Source organism: Dysidea avara, chromosome 5 (genome assembly GCF_963678975.1).
Source record: "Dysidea avara chromosome 5, odDysAvar1.4, whole genome shotgun sequence".
Lineage (NCBI taxonomy): Eukaryota > Metazoa > Porifera > Demospongiae > Dictyoceratida > Dysideidae > Dysidea > Dysidea avara.
In genome coordinates this window covers 24711509-24734068 of record NC_089276.1, presented here as the reverse complement: position 1 = coordinate 24734068, position 22560 = coordinate 24711509, and the positions used below count along the sequence as shown (strand labels likewise).

The 22560-nt window shown below is 39.5% G+C and overlaps 1 protein-coding gene across 1 annotated transcript in view; it reads right to left on the bottom strand.

Moving 5' to 3' along the window:
* Positions 1-22560, bottom strand: part of LOC136255785 (small glutamine-rich tetratricopeptide repeat-containing protein alpha-like) — a 149477-nt gene that overhangs the window by 10308 nt on the left and 116609 nt on the right. Inside the window, exon 12 of the mRNA XM_066048677.1 lies at positions 4003-4104. Within this exon, the coding sequence (XP_065904749.1) occupies positions 4003-4104 (102 nt within the window). The remainder of the gene's footprint in view (positions 1-4002; positions 4105-22560) is intronic.

The following is a 22560-nucleotide window of genomic DNA, read 5'->3' as shown; positions in this document are numbered from 1 at the left end:
ACACCTGTTGATATTTTTTGGGAAGAATTCAAAGTTATGTGTTACAACTGTCTACATCTTGTTCCGAATAAACTTTGATCTAACCGATCCATACAACCTTGGGTGAACTCTTACATAAAATGACTATCACGCAAGAAGCAATGACTCTATAACCTGGCCAAACGTTCTAACAGTAGTCGCAATTGGGAAACCTACCTTACATATAAAAGAAAGGCTCAAGGAGAATGTCGCAAAGCATATAACAACTATATTAGAGGACTAATCGATGAGAAAGGTTCTGTTACAAAAAGATTATGGTCTTATATAAAAGAGCCAAAGGAAGGATCATTGTGGTGTAGCACTCTTGAAAGTAGCAGATAAGGCTGAAATCCTTAACAATTACTTCACATCAGTGTTTACACCAATTTCATTGGATACTCCCCTACAAATGGATGAACCATTGATACCAGATATTGATCCTATCCAAGTAGAACCTAATGGCGTTGTTGAAATACAGTATTAAAATCCTTAGAGGTCCACAAGGCTGCTGGGCCTGATGAAATTCCAGCACAACTATTAAAGAAAACCAGTGAACTTCTTGTCCCATCACTCACTCTTATTTATCAAGCATCATTACACCAGTGCTCCTTACCAACAGATTGGAAAAAAGCATACATTGTACCCATTTTCAAGAAGGGCAACCGTGCTGCTCTTAGTAACTACAGGCCTGTATCCTTAACTTCTAAAATTCGTGAACACAGTATATTCACACATATTCACCCATCTATCTCACCATAAAATCTTTATGTGATCAACAACATGGATTTCGACAATCAAGATCATGCGAGTCCCAGCTCACACTAACAGTAAATGACTTTGCCGAAACACTTAATAAAGGAGATCAGTCTGATGTGGTATTTTTGGATTTTTCCAAAGCATTCGATAGAGTATCCTATCACCACCTATTTCATAAGCTTCATCACTATGGCATCCGTGAGATATATTAGATTGATAAAGAACTTCACCTTGAACAGATCTTAACAGGTAATAATTGACGGTCAGCAAAGTGACGTATCTAGAGTTTCTTGAAGAAGGCTACAGTGTTATTTAAGATTATAACTCACCAGATTGATATAAATGCTGACAATCTCCTTATTCCTAACCAGAGGCCACAGTAAAAGATTTATGTTACTAATGACACAGATAAATTCTTACAAATACTCCATCCACTATTAAAATTTGGAATTCCTTACCCCAATACGTGATAGACTTAACAGAGATCGAACAATTCAAGCACAGCCTAGCTGGTCTGGAGACTATTTAATTAAGAATGATTGTAGTTGTACTATTGTTTTTTTTTGTTTTTCTTTTTCTTGTTGTGCACTACTCTTTTTGAGGTCTGCACAACATAACAAATAAAAATAATATAACACATCGTATTGTTTTACTGTGATTTAATATCGTGCACTACTCCAGCTTGTTTCAGTACTTTTAAACGATGTGCTGGTCCCTACTCTAGTTGAAAATTCCAAATTTTTTTTGCACTTGTGCATTTAAAAATAGGTCATGGACATGAAGAAAGACTTATGTAACATGAAAGGTATGAAGTTTTTATCCCCCAAAAGTCTGGTAGTGTACAAGATATGCATTGTTGTTGCTCCAATTAACATTGATACAACCTATTACGAAAGCTGTTCATATTATATTCAGAAACCAATTTCACCCATATTTCACTAACAATATCATAGCTGTGGGCACCTGGTAGAAAAACAGTGACTTCCCATGCAAAAATGCCTTGTCTGTACAAAAAGCAAGACAAGTTATCAAACAGTAACAGTAATACTATTTACTAGGGTTTCCACTAAAATGACAGAGGCCTGACTGCCTCTAACCATCATAGAAATATCAACTCATTAAAATTTATCTCATGGAATAATCTCATGTCAAATACAGTTTAAAAACAGGAAACAATTACAGGCGGCTAGTATTGACTTTTAAAAGTCCAAATTTTGATCTGCTTGCTTCCTGTCTGCCTGACCACAGTCACAAGGCTAGATAGAGGACAAGTGAAGCAGCGCATGACCACCAATTCAAGCCACAGTAGCAAACTCATGGGCAGTGTGTGCCTTTTCTGATTTCAACGAATATTTGCCTTCTGTGCTTTACCATTCCTTTTTGATCATCTTCTACACGCAAGGAAATCATAGTGATGCATTAATTTTCTATATCAACACTTTTCTTAACCTTTAAACCCGCATAATCCAGAAAACTGGCTTAATAAATATGCATGCTTTGCACAAAGCGCTGTAACTTTTGAAGCATCCATCCTATGGCTATGCAATTTACGTCATCATTCTGCTTGTGATGTAGCAAGGATTAAAATGATACCTAGGGTTTTACCCTAACGCTAAATTCATGGTGAGGCCAAAACTAGCCATGAAAATAACTTTTCAGTAAGGAAACATACAAACCCTTTACATACTTTATAAAATGGTCGATAACTCTATGGTAGTTGATCCTATCGCCTTGCAACAACTTCCATTCAATTTTTCGTGAAATTTTGTATCAGACCATATATGACTCATGTGAGTAAACCCACAATCAAAACTAAACACGTGGCATGAACTTAGAAGATGCAACTCATCGCTGTTCACTGCTTCATAACAAGTAAGCCACTGTAGTTACAGTGTTCATTTAACCTTCTCCAAGTAGCCCAGTAAACACACTTTTAATCTACATATGTGTATTTGTAGGCTGTAAGAATTAAGTTACCCCACCTAGTGTAACCATGCATGCCATATTGTGTAACCACGCATTTCCAAAAAGTTCTCTGTGAGTTTAAAGGTTGACATGCAACAAAACTATTTGAAACACTTAGATATGTGTAGCTGAACTTCTATAATGATCGCATAGGACCATACACTTAAAAGAAAAGATCAGAACATGCCACCACACCCTGAATGACTACTTCCTTTAATGATCTACATGTAGCTCCAACCCAGGAGAGTAATTTTGAAAAGGGGTTTCCACTACAGCTAATTGACTGTTATATTATATTGCCTGACTGCTTTGTTAGAGTATATCTTGATCTTTTCACCAAAATCATAATTCAGAACAATGCTATAAGTGTTGCTATCATGTGAGAACCTATTATTTAACTAAGATACAAGTTTAAAATGTGGATGATTCCAGATTCTGAAAACCTGAAGTTTTAATTTCTTAATGTTTTAATAAAATAGCCCCTGGAAACCCCCCTCGGTACACCCCTGAAATCAGTAGTATGCAAGACAAGGCATTGAACTATACCTTGTGTATAGCTCAGTAGCTATGTCAAGATACTCTAATAAAGTATAGTATGTTCACGTTGAGCTGAATCCTCAAAAACATTTAATAACTCATGGATGCAATTACACACGATCTTGAAATTTGGCCCATTTATAGTAGCACTTGACCCGCTAAAAATATTTCAAAATCTTTTTGTTCAAATGTTAGACATAATATTTATAGCCAATCAAAAATTTTTCAATACATTTTCTATGGGGGAAGCCATATAAGTACAGTGTCCATTACAGCCCTTTCTCGAACTTGTAATGGAGCCAAACCGTACATGTCTGTTGTTGACACCTTTGCTGTTACCAATAATCATCTGGTTGGCTGAAATGTTAACTCCGTTGAGAAAAAATCCACTTTTAATTTTTAGCTGTTTTTCAGGATTCAGCTCAATGTGAACATACTATAGTCATAGCCACACATCACAGCTATACTATAAAAGTAATGCTAATAAAAATATGAAGTACTGTATGTGACATAAAATTAGCTTATGATAAAAAAATAATTCTGTTGCTTAATACTTATCAAAATAATCGGCTAATTTGGTTATTGGTGCAACACCACCTGTAGTAGCACCTTTACTTTGTCAAGGTGCCTTGGGCTTGCTAAATTATATAGACCTCTGTGGTCTAAAGTCTAATTATTACATAAGTGACTATGACCATTTCCAAAGACCACAACTTACGTACGTACATTAGGTTTGAAAATAAACCACCACTCCCTCCATCACTACTTGCTTCACTATTAGCTGCCGAGGGCTGAGTAGATGTCATATTACTGGCCAAACCAGACAATCTACATGTATGTAGAACAAAGCATGTATTAAACAATATATCACCAATAGTGTGTGATAGAACCACACACAGATAATGTATTATAAATCCCTTTAACGGCCAAAGTCCTATATATTAGATGCAAGCACATGAATATATTAGATGCAAGCGCGTGAATATAATTTATTAGATGCAAGCACATGGGCTTGTACAAACCTTTATACCTCTGTATCTGAACACAGCAGCAAGAATTCACTAACACCACAATACTCACTATGAAATTTCTGACTAAATTATACCAAGCATTACTTCGTTCAAAGAAAATCTCTGCTGCTAGGACACCAAAAGAAAGTAGCTCTTCCATTATCATCCGCCATTGGTCAACCATAGCTTGATGGTGCCTCACCCCAGGGCATTAAATTAAACAGCATTAGACTCAGTAAGTGATGGTAAGTCACAAAAGATCACGTGTCTACCTCTAGAATAGCGATAAAGAAGGACGTTTAGTGGAATAATATTGCCTGTTCATTGGTTCATATCACAAGTATTGTTTTGTATAAAACAAAACTGTTTAGATATTATGAAATTACCATTAAGTTAACGTCAAACATTAATCCATCTTCATTTCACATAAAACCACTGCTGTCCTTATAACACACAAAGTTACACATTCCACCGTACTTGAAAATTAATTTGGTCCTTGAAGGGATTATTATAACAGGGATTCCACAGGAACCAGAGACGTACCAATAAATAAAATTTCAGTTGTACCGATATCCAATTTAACTGTATCTTAAAGAGCTGATACTGATTATACTGCTCTGATATTTGTATATCATGAACCACAATAGCAAGTATACAGGGATTGCCCACTATTTTGCCAAAATCTTTATAGAACACACACTAAACGATCAGTCCAAAACAACCATCCACTGGCTTTTGCAAGGACAGAGCCTGAAATTATGACTGGACAACTGCTATTTTCTGACCATTTCTGGCTAATGTCTGAAAACATTTAGAAAGTTATTGTACAATGCTATTGACCACGTCTGACCAAATATTTAATAGGATACTTATGTCAGATCATCATAATTTCAGGCCCTACATAGGGCTGAGCAATAGTATCGATAGTGCGATATATCGCGATAGTAAATCACTATTGTTATTGCGATAGTAGGGATATCACTATCATGATAGTTATGATAAGCTCAGATCTGCATTAAAATTGTATCAACGACCCTTCTATACTGTTTTACAGTTGGTATTACCAGCTTTCTTACAAAGGAGTGGCCTGTAAAAGCTTTACCAAAAGTCCATATTCATTGGCCGCCCACACAGTTAATTAACAAATGTCCTGTACATGCAAAATAACTTCCTATATGACTGCAAATCATAGCTATGCAACTAAGACTTTGTTAAGAGCAAAGTGTTTCATAAACTATCGGGATAGTATTCACTATCGTGATATTTAATGAGTAACTATTGTGATATTTAATGAGTAACTATCGTGATAGTAAATTTTTTACTATCGCTCAGCACTAGCCCTGCAAACAGTATAAATCATCCACTGAGTATCAAGTAGAGAGAAAACACTAAATGCATTTCAGATAAAACCGAAATCTGCCATTTTGTTCATATTCATCACGAACCATGATAGTAGGTTCATAACGTGCTGTAGGAATTGTCACCTTTTTGTGCCTAATAGAACCTACACAAAATCCGGTTTTAAACAGGTACATAAACTATACATATTAATTTTTAAAAGTAAGGAATGGGATTGCTAAAAACCTACAAAACAAGAAAGGGATCGGTGGCATAAATCAACAAGGTTCATGGTTATATTGAGTAGAGCTCTCACAATCAATCAATAATATTGATCAATCGATGAAAAATAAAACAATTTTTATTCTGTAATCAATTAACCGCTTAGTATACACGTCGTCTATAATAAAAGCCTTTTTGCTCACTACAAACAAACAAACAGAAAGCCGCTCTATATGTATATGTTAAAGCATAGCCGTGAGTGCTATATGAAAAATAAAGTACGAGGCGCGCGGCCAAGTACTTTATTTTCATATAGCACGAGCAAGGCTATGCTTTAAATGATTTATGGAACTTTCTAGTCATGTAGCTTAACCATATAGTAGGACTCGCAATCAACATGTGTTGCACTAATTATTAGCAGCCTGAACAACACACAACTAGTTTAACAAAGTAACTCACGTGTATTTCACCATAGTTTGGCATGGTAGACGTTCATTGTGTCTTTTGGCAGGTTTTGCTCGCAACCCACAATTGATTCTATTGTGAGTCACATGGTGAAATATTTCCGTGATATCTCCAGGACTTGTTTGTTTACATTAACAAATGTAACAGCAACATTACCTTCTCCCACCCATCATCGAAGCATTTAGGTATGTCTATAAAAGCAATCCAGTGGTAGCACTCGTATTGGCTGGGGTGATTGATCAGTCAGTACGGCGAGGCTATCAGCCTTCACCGGCTTGGATGATTAGTCGTACTGGCGTCAGCCCCGCAGGCTATTAGCCTGCACTAGAGAATGTGGGCAACTGTTCTTTATTGCCCACAAGAAGGGCTATATTGCACCGCAGAGTGCTTTATTGAATGAATAAAGCACTCTTTGCGGTGCAATAAATCACTCTCTGTGGTTGATAAAGCACTGTTGGCCAGCTGAAAGGGTACTTTATGAAATTTAAAGTATCCTTTTCATTTGATCTCGCCCATGCAAAGTTCTATAATATTCCACAAAGCACCAAGTTACGGAAAGCCAAACACACGCATGTGTAAGTACTGCTAAAACATTCCTACCCAGATTTTCAGACAGTAGCTGCTATAGTTCAAGAATAAAGAACTGTACCATAGGAAATATAAACTGATAATCTGTGTATAAAAACCATCTTGACAACTGCTCAAAACACGGAAGTAATCCAGACAAGGGAGCATGCATTAAAATATTTGTGGTGCCTAATTGTCTGGGCTGTGTAAGAGGCCATGCTACAAGTTTAACAGCAGGGTTAACTAGTAGGACAAGTTTGCCTATGCTGGTAACCACATCCAAACCAGTAATACAGGTAATACCATGGCCTCCCTGGCACATTCCAATAATTCAAGCGTGCACTTCAAAGTGGGTTCAAAGGGGGGCCTGTCTGGCATTCTTCCACATTGGCAACAAAAAACCAGTTCGAGTTGTTGCTACTTTTCTCAGAGTTCAGCATGCACAGTTAAGAGCTATGAGTTCATCGTCTTCAAGTTCATCAGAAGATCCAGTGCCTCCAGTAGCGGTTGCTCCTACATCGGCACCCGTTCCCCCCGTGGCTCCTCTATTGCCAGATGCCACGGTGCAGCAACTAGCAGCCGCAGTAGCAGACCTGATCCAGAGTCGCGTAGCTATGGGAAACCCCTTCATGTCTGGACCAACGACAACTACCCCTTCTGCGGCCTCACATCCACCACCTCCAGAAGCAGCAGCGCTACCACATCCATCGACCTCTTCTGCCACAACACCACCTCCCTCGGGACCATCCAGTTCAGGTAAGATATTTGGCAGTAACTTGTTATTTGCACTACTCATTGGACGTCCTTTTCCCCACACCGGTGTCGGCGCAAGTCACTTCTTCCCCCTAGCCAGTCGTCACAGCTCTCCTACCGGCATACTAACGTGAACCTGCAACGTGGATGTGGTTGGCACCACGCGAAGTGAAGGCCATGGGCCAATGTTATTTGTCTGCTATGCGGGGCTGCAGCGTGGTGGCTGCCATGGGCATGCGAAGGCCATGGGCCAATGTTATTTGCCTGCTATAATGTGTTGCAGTGTGTTGGCTGCCATGGGCATGTGAAGGCCACGGGCCAATGTTGTTATCTGCTAGCTATAATGTGTTGCAGTGTGTTGGCTGCCATAACAATGCTAACTGGAGATTGTCTCCCACACAGGTTTGACTGGAGGAACACCCGGTTTTCCTCTAGCAGTTGATCCACTGCTATCATCCTCAAGTCCACCAACACTACCATCATTGGTATCAGCATCCGACAATGATATAGTTCCCACACCAGCAGCCGGGAGTACTTCCACAGTCATTGTAGAAGGAATGCCCCCCCTTTCAACAAAACTGCTGGACAAGATTCGCAAATGGGATTATGTGGACTTGACTATTCTACTAGATGATTAGTGCAGCAAACCACCAGAAGACTATCCCATAATGGGTATCAGCCAGATTGTGGTAATTGAGCCAGATAGGGTCCAGAGGTGCCGTAAGCAGATCTCAGACATTTTTACGAGGTTGAAGGCCTTCTCCCGCTATGTTGCAGCCCTAACTTCCTATGAGGCTACCACCTCAGCTCAGGCCACAGGTTTGGTGGCTCATCTTTATCTGATTTTACAGCTCTCCCAGGAACTTGGACCTCAGTGGCAGAGATACGACACTGATTTTAGACAGTGGGCAGCAGCAAGAAACATCCGTCAGTGGGGGGATCTGAACTTTACAATTTATGGACATAGCTTGTCCTCCCAACAGCGTCTCTCAGCCTCACCCAAACCACTGCACCCCTCCTTCATTGGAAGCAAAAGAGCAGCAAACCAGGAAGCTTGCTTCATATGGAACTCCAAGGGTCACTGCGACCGTGTTAACTGCCCATTTGCTCACCGCTGTCTGCTGTGTGGAGGTCATCACCAGGCAGCTCACTGCCCCTCTGCACCGAAGAGGAGCAAATAAACTTCAAGAGCTGGATTGGCTATCATGCACTGATATATTACTAGCTTATTGATCTCTTGTACTCATATAGTTGATTGATTTGTATCAAGTCGTTTTACTTTTTCTTTCATACTTAGGCCAATAGGGTGCTAACAGCTGGTCTGCTTGCACTCTTTTGTGTTTTGTTTGTCACCATGAAGGTGTGTATGTTCAATCATCATGTAATCAATTATTTCAATTGAGTATACTGTTCCCAGTTCACACACACTTGTCCTGCACACTTGCTACAAGGACATGGGTTCTGCAGGTCCAAAATGGTATCTTCCCCGAGGGTCCATCAGTAATCATCAGCCATATTTGTTTTTGTCCCCCCTTTTTTTCATAAGGACCCCTGGGGGAAGACTTCCATATCAAGGAGCTCACACTTCCACCTTATTATGGGTTCCTTTTCTTATCGCAGATTTGGACCTGGTTCTCCATACCAGTGGCATGACCAATCACAACCAATATAGATACATGGAAGATCTCTTATTGTTGGATACCTGCAGACCCACTCAGGAGGAGCTTAAAGTACCATTCAAAGCTTCCTCCCCTCTGAACTTTCTAGTGTGGGCTCGACTACTGGAAAATCACCTAGACGCAAGGTTCACCAACTACATTTTAAAGGGAATTCAAGAAGGTTTTCGAATTGGTTTTGACCGGCATAATATACTGGACTCCTCCCATGGCAACATGCCTTGCAAAGTTCCATCTTTAATTTCTGAATATCTCCAAAGAGAAGTATCACTTGGAAGAATGATAAAACTCCCACCAAATTTCCAGCCTCCTGGTATTCACACCAGTCCTTTAGGAATTGTGCCCAAGAAAAACAAGCCAGGGAAGTGGAGGCTAATTATGGATCTGTCCTCTCCAGAAAAGTCCGGTGTAAGTGACAGAATTTCCCAGACACTATCCTCACTATCCTATGTCTCAGTAGACCAACTGTCAGCCCTGGTACTACAAGCAGGTAGAGGAGCCTTCCTTACCAAGGCAGATATCAAGGAAGCTTACAGAATGCTACGCGTTCACCCTCAAGATTGTCACTTATTGGGAATTCACTGGGAAAGGTAAATCTACATCGACCAGACCCTGCCTTTCGGTTTACGCTCAGCACCTAAGATCTTCTCAGCAGTTGCTGATGCAATTCAATGGATACTCTTCAACAAGGGTATGATCAAAACCCTGCACTATTTAGATGACTTCATTCTAGTTGCCAGTGATCAGGCCTCGGCAGAAGCCCAAAAGCAGTCTTTAGTCTCATTGTGGGCAAGGTTAGGTGTCCCAATGGAACACTCAAAGTTGGAGGGCCCTTCACAATCTCTACAATTCCTGGGGATTGAGATTGATACAGTCTCACTTCAGCCCAGACTACCAGATGATAAGCTGCAATGCCTGAAAGCCGAATTATCAGGGTGTATTCAAGGGAAACTCTTTTCAAAAAAGAGCTAAAAAGCTTAGTGGGACTATTGTAGTTTACAACAAAAGTTGTGCGCTCAGGACATTGTTTCCTTCACCGGCTGTACTCTATGAAGGACATTGGCTCAAAGTCTAACCACCATGTCCGGCTAAACCGGCCAGCTATGGCAGATATCATGTAGTGGCACATATTTATCTCACACTGGAATGGTAGTATATCTCCATGCTGTGGGATGTGGGAGTAAAGAAGGCTGACTTCACTGTCACATCTGATGCCTCAGGTTCCTGCCTACTGGGAGAAAGCATTGTTCCACTTCCAGTGGTGGGACCGGCTACGTCCTTGTTTGTATTGCCACAAAGGAAATGATCCTGATAGTAGTGGCAGCAGCCATCTTTGGCAGGCAGTGGTCATACTAAATTATTCAGTTCCGCGTAGACAACATGGCCGTCGTAGAAGTAATCAATGCCACTTTCTGCAAAGATAATCACTTGATGCACCTAGTAAGGTTGTTGGTCTTCTTCACCTCATACTACAATTTCTGGTTTTATGCCTCGCACCTAGAGGGGCGCAACAATACACTTGCCGATGCTTTATCTTGCAATAACCTGTCTCTCTTCTTTTTGCAGGCCCCACCATCTCCTCTCACTCCAGCAGTGGTTCCAGAGCCCTTACTGAGACTTATAGCTCAAAACATCACCTGGACATCCACAGCTTGGACAAGGCTGTTCACCATTACTTTACATCAGCTCTGACAGCATCCACCCATAAGACTCACAAAACAGCAGACCGCAGATATTCTCAGTTCTGCAAGGACTTTTCTATTTCTCCTTTTCCCACATCAGAAGCACCCTATGCTACTTTGCCACTTGTATGGCTCAACAGGGTCTTTCCCACAATACTATCAAAATTTATTTATCAGGAGTTCGCCAACTACAGGTGGCAATGGGCTTCGGAGACCCTGGCCTAAGCCACATGCCCCGCCTTTGTCAAATCCTCAAAGGTATATTGGTGGATGCTGGCAAACAGGGTAAAGCTCCTCGCTCACGCCTCCCAATTACACCAGCTATCCTTCAAAAAATAAAAGCCATATGGTTCCACAGAAGCAAGTCTTATAAATCAGTCATGCTGTGGGCAGCTTCCACTATTATCTTCTTTTCATTCTGTAGATCAGGTGAAATCACTGTCCCTACAGAGAAGGGCTATGATGCAAACTCTCATCTATCCTTTGGAGACCTCCAAGCAGACCATCCCCTTCACCCCCAGTCTATCTGTGGATGATCTGTGCCCTATTGCAGCACTCCTGGATTACCTATCTCTTTGGGACAATGGTCCGGGCCCTTTGTTTCATTGGGAAAATGGTGTGCCACTTACTAAGCCAAACTTTGTGGAGGAAGTAAGAGTAGCCCTAACTGCAGCCAACTTGCCAGCTCACCAGTATGCAGGGCACAGTTTCAGGAGGGTGTCGCTACAACTGCAGCAATGGTGGGCATTCAGGAATCTACTATTCAGACCTTGGGTCGATGGAAGAGCTCGGCATATCTCAAATTACAGCCTCATCAGCTAAGCCAGGCCTCTGCTGCTCTCTCAAAGTGCAATATCTAACATTTTGGAGTCACTCTTACACGAATGGATGTGCCAATTTATAGAATGAACTCTCATAATTATAATCCTTTTTTCTTTCCTTTCTTTCTTTATGTAAATTCCATGTACTATTGTACCCTACATGCAGTAATGGGTTAAAAGCACATAATAATAAATTATCTGCTTATGTGGGCCTAGATAGGTGCTTCATGCAACTTTGGGGATATAACTGATGGGTGGCTGTCACAACCCGTCTTAAATGGGTGGGTTATCCCCAAAATATTGAGGGTAAAAAACCAAGGCATGATTTCCAGGAAACACTGGAGCCTGAAACAATAAAAGGACAAACATGTCAGTCACGCTAAACAAATAATAGACATGCAACTGTCCAAGGGTAGCGACCCACAGGCTCTGGTGTCAATTGAATTACCTTTTTTTATGGAGCGCCTCTATCAGGCCCATATTCCTATCCCAAATTCTCTCCAGCAGCTATGTTTGTCTCAGTCCGGTATCTAGTTAACATCAAGGTAACCAGTACGGTGGCCTGTTCTGGAAGTTTCTCACTTCTCACTTATTTCTCAGCTATATACAAGAAATTTCTCACTTATTTCAAACTTTTCGATTATTTTCTCACTTATTTTCCAAATATTTCTCATTTCTCACTTATTTTCTCAATTATTTCTCAGTTATTTCTCAGTTGCCTTCCTTCAGTTAACTTTTCGTTTCTCACTTACCTTCTCAGTTATTTCCTATTTTTCTCAGCTAACTACTCGATTATTTCTCAGTTACCTTCTTGGTTATTTCCCAGTTATTAATGCTGGACTAATGGCTGTGGTGGACTGTGTAGCTCTTTCACACAAAGTTATCTGAAAATAACATGGTGCTGTATTGTCAAATGACCACTCAGCAGGATGGGGAAACTTGGATGTGGATCTCTACCAGATGTTGATCAAGTCATCCATTGAAGATAGCAATCAAGGTTAGTATACATGTTACAACTCAGTATAAAATTACTTTTCAACCAATGAATCAAGGAACTTTCAGTCTTGGGAGCCTTGGCTATTAAATAGCAGGAAAAAAAGTTCCTGTTCCTTTGGCATTCCGTACAATACAAGGCTAAGAAAACACTTTCAGAACAGAACAAAAACGCTGGCATCAGTCTTACTGTTTTTGAAGCATATGTGAAATTTGCAAACACTTGTACAAGCCATTGCAAAGTTATTTGAGATGAATAATACTGTACACCATTGGCAAGAAAAATCGTTGCTATGATTCTCCGAGGAGTCTGGGTTGGAAGCTAGTTGGCAGTTAAACATTTGCATCAGCTTTAAATAAGCCAATATAACACTAATGCACCTATCAATGTATTGACCCACCCCCCTCGGCCGTAGGTGGGACTTTACAGGGGGAATTGACATGAAACTGCTGCCCCACTATGGGGCATTTGATGATCGCTCATTAAGCTCCCAAGTATTTTTGTTGTTGTAACTTTCTATGCTATGTCAAATCCCGAGTAAATCACCATGGCCAACAGTGGGGATTTGACACGATAGGTTTGCCCTACTATGGGGCATTTGACATTTGGCTGTGTCAAATCCCCACTATAGCTCCATATATGTCCGAGAAGGGGGGGTAGTGGGGCAATACATTGATAGGTGCATAAGCGGAATAACAGAACTGTGATATCGCCTACAGAAGGTTAGTACAATTGTTAAACAATTAGTTTATTTGAGGTTTTATTGTTTTTTAATCACAGATTTGTTGCTATGAAGGTACCACGTGCCAGAAAGCAAAATCTGTTGCCTTTTCTAAGTTATATTTTACTGTAAGACATATTTCTATATACTTTAACTCACTTTTATTGATGGAACACTGTTAATTAAGTAACCAAATTTCTGTTCAGATAAAAAGGTAGCGAGCATTAATTAGGGAGAAAGTGTAAGAGTGCAGGTGCTAGTTTCTTTAGGCAAAGTTCGTTCGAATACTTGTTGCTATACACAAATATGATCAAGACACACAATAGTGTGTCATGTCTGGCGCGCCACACCATGGGTATGTTGACAGGAAGAAGGAAAACATAATTTTCACACCTTTGTATCTTGGTGATCCTTTATCCGATTTGAACCAAATTTGCTGCAGAGTTGCCCGCCAGCCAGGGGAGTCTACATTCCAAATTTGAAGGAAATCGCTCCAGCCATTTCCGAGTTACGAGCTGCCAAAGTTTAATTTTTTTTCTTCATGTTTTCGTACACTTGCAAAAATTGTTATAAAACACAAACGCGTACTCCGATCGCCTTGAAATTTGGCACACAGAAAGGGAGTCCAAAGGTAAATCCTAGTATCAAATTTGGTACAAACCTGATGAATGGATCAGGAGTTATGACCAATTATTCATGTAAAACAAGATCGATTTGTTGTCACGCCTACGGGGTAAACTGCTTCATGGAATGAGTTGAAAATTGCTATGTAGATGGAGTAACCATTGTAGGAATGCCTTTTGGTGGTTTGAAAGGAATTGAGATAAAGACCATGGAGATATGACACAAAACCAAAACTGTGTCAAAATTACGTGATCAATTTTTATGAATAAAAAAGTATTAGTTTTTACACCTACTAGGCAAACTACTTAGAGCAATGAGCTGAAAATTGGTTTATAGCTAGAATAATCTTCATAGAAAGTCCTTGCAGTAGTACAGAAGAATCGGATTACAAACCACTGAGTTATGATTCGAAAGCCAACTCCGTGTAGCAAATGCGAGATCGAGATACTCTAATAGAACAGTCACCCTAATAGAGCATTCAGCTAATTTATTTACTCCATTATAGACATTGCAAGTTATTCTGTAGGGAGTTCAGCTGCAAACAATTAATTTTATAGACAGTTCAGCAAGAAGCAAGTCACCCTATAGAGAGTTCAACAACAAATATATCGCTGTAGTGATTCAGAACATTACAAGTCACACTGAAGAGAGTTCAGCTATAAACAAGTCATGCACCCTGTAGAGAGTTTGGATACACTCTCTAGAGAATTCTGCTACAAACAAGTCACTGTGGAGAGAGTTCAGCTACAAAGAAACTACCCTGTAGAGAGTTCATCTATACAAACAAGTTCCCTATAGAGATCAGCTGCAAACAAGTAACCCTGTCGAGAGTTCAGCTACAGACAAGTCACTTTATAGTTTATACAATGTTCAGCTACAAGTAAGAACAGAATTCAGCTACAAACAAGTCACTCGGTAGAGAAGTTTGCTACAAACAAGTCACCGTGTAGAGGGTTCAGCAACCAAATAACCGCCCTGTAAAGAGTTCAGCTATACAAACAAGTTATTCTGTAGAGAGATCAGCTAGAAACAAGAGAGAACTCAGCTGGAAGAAATCACCCTGTAGATATCTCAGCTGCAAAGAAACCCTGTAGAGAGATCAACTACAAACAAATCACCCTGAAGAGCGTTCAGTCAGCTATAAACAAATCACCCATAGAAATTTCAGGTACAAACTAATCACCCTATATAGATTTCAGCTACAAAAAAACAAAAAAATTACTCTGTAGAGAGTTCAGCTACAAAGAAACCATCCTGTAGAGAGTTCAGCTACAAACAAGTTACCCTACAGTGAGATCAGTTTGAAACAAGAGAGTTCAGCTACAAAGAAACCATCCTATAGAGTTCAGCTACATACAAATCACCTTGCATAGAGTTCAGTAGCAAATAAATCACCCTATAGAGAGTTCAGCTGCAAATAAATGGGTAGTTGGAAAAAGCGGATACGGTTGTACGTGGACGCGGACACGGACATTTTCAAAAAGCACTTTTACATTTCTATAACAGTTATTTTTCATACCTAACGCTGTTTTTACAGCAGTGTTCGCTTCCAGACCTAGGCGTCGATCTTGTCATAGCGCTTATCCATTTATAAGCACATGTGCGAAGGACTAGACCAGCACTCCACAGCATGCCAAAGACCATATAGCATTGTACACATGCTCTAAAGTCGAACACAGAGTTATATAATTGTAGAGATTAGCTTATATGCCCCATGCAACTTAGCTTAGCAGGCCAAATCCACAATCTTATGCCTTTTAGTATAAGGCATAGGCGTTTATACCAAGTGTTTAGGGTTTCAAGGACCTGGCCTACAAGATTAGGTTGGGACATGCTAGATTAATCTCTATGACTCTGAATTAGATTTCTAGAGCACGTATACAACACTATATGGTCTTTAGAGTGCTAGTCTATCTTCGCACATGCGCTTATATATGGATAAGTGCTATGACAAGATCGAAGCCTGGGTCTGGAAGCGAATGCTGCTGTAAAAACAATGTTAAGTATGAAAAATAACTGTTTTGTAAACATAAAAGTGTATTTTAAAGTTATCCGTGTCCACGTCCAACCGTATCTGCCTTTTCCAACTACCTGCAAATAAATCACCCTGTAGAGAGTTCAGCTACAAACAAATCACCAGGTAGAGTGTTCAGCTAGATAAAAGTCATCCTAAGCTCACCCTATAGAGAGATCAGCTAGAAGAAGTCACCTTGTAGAGAGTTCAGCTACAAAGAACCCACTCTGTAGAAAGTTCAGCTAGAAACAAGTTACCCTATAGAGAGATCAGCTAGAAACAAGTCACCCTGTAGAGATTTCAGTTACAAATAGATCATCCTGTGATAGTTCAGCTAGATACAAGTCACTTTGTAGAGAGATCAGCTAGAGGAAGTCATCATGTAGAGTGTCAGCTAGAAACAAGTCACCTTGTAGAGAGTTCAGTGACAAAGAAACCATCCTGTAGAGAGTTCTTCTACAAACAAATCACCCTGTAGAGAGTTCAGCTGCAAACAAATCACCCTGTAGAGAGATCAGCTACACAAACAAATCAACCTGTAGACAGTTCAGCTAAATTTCAAGTCCCTTAGTAGAGAGATCAGCTGCGAACAAGTTATCCAGTTACGGAATAATAGACATGTAATAAATATATGTATATAATTACTGATAAAATCAAAAACAGTTGAAATATTAAAAATCTGCTTTGTATTTTTATTCTTCCTGTGGTAAAGAAAAAGAATAGGTTAAAAAAGCCCCAAAGCCGGCCAATGGCCAGCTTTGGGGTATACAAATACAAAAGAAAGTGATATCTAATCAAAAACAAAGCTGTAAACAAAGGTGCGGCCTCTAAAAAGGCCATGATGAAAAAAGATGTGAAATCTGGCCAAGAAATGGCTGTGATGGTAGGTTAATGGTAAAAATTTTAATAACGACAATTCAGGTGAATTTGGTGCCGAAACACAAATTTACATGAATTGTCGTTGTTAAAAATTTTACCATTATCCTACGATCACAGCCATTTCTCGGCCGCCACCTTGGATTTCACATCTTTTTTCACCATGGCCTTTTTAGGGGCCGCACCTTTTTTTACAGCTTGATTAGATGTGTATGTACAGCTACAATACCTATATTTACTTACTACTGTACTTCATCAAAAATTGATAGTATTGCTTCATTTTTGTAGTGTACCCACTACCCAGCATGTTTTCTTTTCATTAGACAGATTGACTTTAAATTACAAATCTGACTACCATGTGTCCATAAACATATCATGTGAATGTTGTACCATCTCTTCAGCTTTATCAAGTTGAATCCACTGTAGTGGACTTAGCCCTATTTAAGTTGCGTATGTGACTTGTATAACAAAACTCCTCAAAACGGATATCTGCACACCTTGATAACCAGGATGTCTGTTTATACATAGGTGGCCTTTCAATACAGGTGGTCACTGATACAGGTTGCACTGTACCTAGACACCTTCACTCTGTAAGACAAACTTGGCATGGCCTTGTTGTGAGTGGCTATTGGAGGTGTACACTCCCATACAGCAATAATAGACTACAAAGTCCGCTGCACACCACAACATAATTCATTATATCTCTTGAGCCCATTGTGGTCCTACCACAAAAATTTTATCAAACATAGACCATGACCCAATCATTATTCACAAAAAAATTTGAAGAATTTCAAACAGCCTTTTTTGAAATATAAAGGATTAAAGTTTTCGATAAACACACATAAGTTTTGTCAAAATCTGAGAGGTGACCCTAAATTCCTTGTTGATTTGACATGGAATGACCCTTATATCCAAAATATTTCTCATCTATTTCCCATTTATTTCTCATTTGTCGATTTATTTTCTCACTTATTTCCCACATTTCTCACTTATTATTTCTCAGTTACAGTATTTCTCAGTTATTTTCCATTTCTCAGTTATCTACTCGGTTATTTCTCAGTTAACTTCTCGGTCTTTTCCTGTTTCTCAGTTACCTTCTCGATTATTTCCCAGTTATTGCAACTGGATGGCATGCTGTGGTGGGCTGTGTGGCTCATTTACCCAGGGAGCAGGTGCCGTACTGTCAAATGAAGGGTGGAGGCTAGAGAAAGTTGGCCACTGGGAGATGATCATGATGCTGAGCACCCAATAACTCCCACTCTAGTGGTGCACATACACTGTACCTTTGAACCAAGATACTTCTGTGACCTCTGTAACATGAACACCTTATTATGGTCCTAGGAATGGAGGGTTTTACCCCATATACGTACATACATTACTTGCACCTAATTACTTTATATTTGTGACCACTTTGAAGATCAAGACAAAAATTCATGCACATACTCACGCAATAGATAAACATGTTGGCCACATTTACATGTGTATTTAACATTTTTCTGTACTGATCTTCAAATTGTAAATGTAAAATACTTTGAAATTTTACTAATTGCAGCACTATAAATCACACATGAGTTGCAAGCAAGTGTTAATAATAATAAAAAACTATCGGTACAAGTAATGCATCTACTATACTGCATACAGTGTGACTCTTCCTATTCCCCGGACCATTGATAAAGTGTTCATTTTAAGAAACCATAGACTTCTTGAGTCCAAATGTACATACTTTTATAAAGTGAGATCATGAATGGCTATTTATCATCAACAGCCTGGGTATCCTTTTTGAGGAGATCTGTTGTACTTATGCAACCATGTACATAACTTGAATTGTATATAGTGGGGTCGTTATGTAAGTGCATTATGGCAGGATTAGACTTAATAAATAAGATATTTCTGAAGAGATGGTACCACATTTACATACATGGTGGTCTCATTTAAAGTCCACCTTCCAATAAAGACCGTTTTTGTATTTGCTAGAAAGGGTTGATGATTTGGTGTTATACAATGATATCCAATTAAAGAAGTATAAATTAACTGCAGCACATAGGTGGTCTTTTAAGTAATAGTTAGACTTCAGACCACAGGGGTCTAAGTAATTTAGTAACCCGATGGCCCTGTGTCATGGCGCCTGAGCGAAGCGAAGGCGCTACTACAGGGCCTGAGGGTTACTAAATTACTTAGACCCCTGTGGTCTGAAGTCTAAGTTATTTAGACCCTTTATGTAGTTGTTGTACCTTAACATTGTTGACAGCTGCTTGTGACAGAGAAATGTAGCGTTCATTAGTAGAAACAAGCCATTACTCCACCCGTAACAACAGTTTACAGGTTTAAAATTAATTTTCAGGTGGCGATGCGTTGCCAACGCTACCAGTCCGGGTGCGCGTAATAAACATGAAAAGGGTCTAAGTAAACATGAAAGGGTCTAAGTAAACATGAAAAGGGTCTAAGTAACTTAGACACCTCCAAAATCCACCAAATTCACCACCAAAAGGGTCTAATACAGGTGGTCACTAATACAGGTTGCACTGTACCTAGACACCTTCACTCTGTAAGACAAACCTGGCATGGCCTTGTTGTGAGTGGTTATTGGAGTTGTACACTCCCATACAGCAGGGGCGGTTCCAGACTTATAGAAAGGGGGGGTCAAAAATGAACTGAGGCACTACATTGTCTCTGGTTTGATAAGGTGAGACAAAAAAAAAAAAAAAAGGTCACAGCCAGCTGACAATAGCTGCTCACCTCACCAACCACACATTTATAGCTGATAAAGTACATAAAAATCCTTAAATAGCTCACTACACACTGTTCTACTACTGTGACTGCTTTATTAGAGTGACTGCTCTATTAGAGTATCTCGATCTTGGTATACTAAAAATTTTTGGAGGGGGGGGGGGTCAAGAGCCCCCTTTGACCCCCCCCCCCCCTGTATCCGCCCCTGCATACAGCAATAATAGACTACAAATTCCACTGTACACCACAACATAATTCATTATATCTCTTGAGCCCATTGTGGTCCCACCACAAAAATTTTATCAAACATAGACCATGACCCAATCATTATTCACAAAAAAATTTGAAGAATTTCAAACAGCCTTGTTTGAAATATAAAGGATTAAAGTTTTCAATAAAGTATTTTTGAGCCATAATTAAGTAGATATCCCATAATTTAGGGATCACTGGAAAGATCGATCAATAGTTTTCCATCAGTGAAAGTAGTGTTTAAAAACATTTACACAGTATGGAGTTACAGTCGATTTTGTAACTAGAGATGGACTAATTTTTCATGAAATATTCCAAATATTTGCATAAATCAGAAACTACGAGGTGAATGGAGCTTAAAATGTGCATGAGTGATAAGCACCACAGGTAGTACAAACATACCAAGTTTCGTCAAAATCCAAGAGGTGACCCTAAATTCCTTGTTGATTTCGCATGGAATGACCCATGACTGAGAAATAAGTAGGAAACTCCCGGAACCGGCCACAGTAATAACCAGGTATTGTAGCAAAAGTTACATCACTTCTGTTTCCTCAACACTAAATATACCGTATAACAACAAATATTGGCGAAACTAATATTTGGCGATTTGCTGAAGTTAGTGAAAATTTAATTTGGTGAGATGCTCTTACTGAAAAATTGGCGGTGCACGTGAGTGGTGGTAAGGACAATGCTGTAGTCTACAATCCTTTTTGTGGATGTGCTGAAATGTTATGGATTCAGTCACTGCATGCCAAGTTGCTTTCATGATTGAACCAGTCCACAACGAGAGTCCACCAGCATCTGACCCACTTTAAACAATATCCAGGTCCTGGTGCCATAGCCTACTGTACTCAAATATCTGCAGCTCAACTTCTTTTGTGGGCCACACCAATTTATCAGGATCATTTGCTGTCTGTAGGCATACGTAGAGCCTAACCCATTTATCAATGGCTGTGCATGAATTTATGTCTGTTGCTGTCTGCAAACTTATGCGAGCCACGCCCACTAATTGAATACGAGTTCTAGTCTAGTCTGTAAGCCACATCCATTTACATGCATAGAACCCCAGGCTAATTTACCAGTAAGGTGAGTATCCACAAAGTCTCACTTGGCTTGTCGAAACAACTGCTATTAAAAGCTTGACCCAAGCAAGTTATGAAAATAATATTGACAAAATTTAAATTTGGTAGTTTAGTGATGAATCGCCAATGAGCCTTATCCGCAATTACGTCACAACGCAAAAATGGCAAAAAGTGTGGGGGCCTTTTGTACAGAGAGCCATTGGGAAGAAACCAAAAGCAGACCGTAGGACTACTCGAGAAGTACGAAAATGCGTGCCCCTACATAGTAAGATAGTTAATAAGCCTCACCAGAGTTTTCTCATGCTTTCTTCACGTGGAACATTTCGAAACGTTTATCCCTTCCATACAAAGTATCCCACTTGGCCCCCACACTTTTCACCATTTTTGCGTTATTTTCGCGTTGTGATGTAATTGCGGATAAGGCTCATTCGCCAAACTTAGTTCACCGCCAAATTTAATTGATATATGATATATTATGCTGTAGGATATTGGCGAATTGGCGATAACAAAAAATTAGGAATTTTAAACTATAGCAGGGACAATGTAGTACCACTGCAATAAAGAGTACTGAAACAAGCTGGATCGGAGTAGTTACATAAATGTCCAGATACTGTAAAACAATAAGAAGTGAATATCCCTACTGTGCTATGGAGATTCTACAATGAAAATGCACACACAGCAAGGAGATTCACTTTTATTGTTTTACAGTGTCTGGACATTACGCCAGCTTGTTTCAGTACTATTTATTGCAGCAGTACTACATTGTCCCTACTCTAATTAAAAATTCCTAATTCTTTGTTATATGTGACCGGATCTGCGAAAACCCGACATAATGGCGCAAGCCTAAATTTTCAGTATAAGCTATTGATTTGCAATGGGTGAAATATCTGCGTAATCGAAAAAAATTCGTAAAATTTTTAAACGCTTTGTTCTTTGTGAAGGAAGGGTCCTATGATAAAAACCTGGATATCATCTTATTCACCTACTCAAGAGGAGTTCAAAAATCTTTGTTTCGTTGCAGTAGACTAAAGGATACGTAAGTTATGGGTGTTTATTTACGTCACATCGAAACGATTGTACGCGATCGATTTTTCTTCACTGATTTTGTCTCTGTATGCAGTGACGAATGGTAATAGAAGAAAACATTTACCCAGTAATGGACTCCCCTATTCATGGCAAACACAATGGTGCAAGTTGCAACTCTGTACTGCATTGTATTTGTATGTTACAGCCGTTTTTGTAAGCGCATGTAATTTATTTTCTAAATACTTGCTATACAAATCGATCTTTCTGTTGTTGCTACTTTGTAGGGCTGTAACTCCAAAAGTTGTTGCCATATGAAGCTGAGACTTGGCCAAAGCATACACTTGGCTAAGTAAATTATAAATATTCAATAATAAAGAATTTGAAAAATGCACCATTATGTCAGGTTTTGGTAGATCCGGTCACATATGTATATTTTG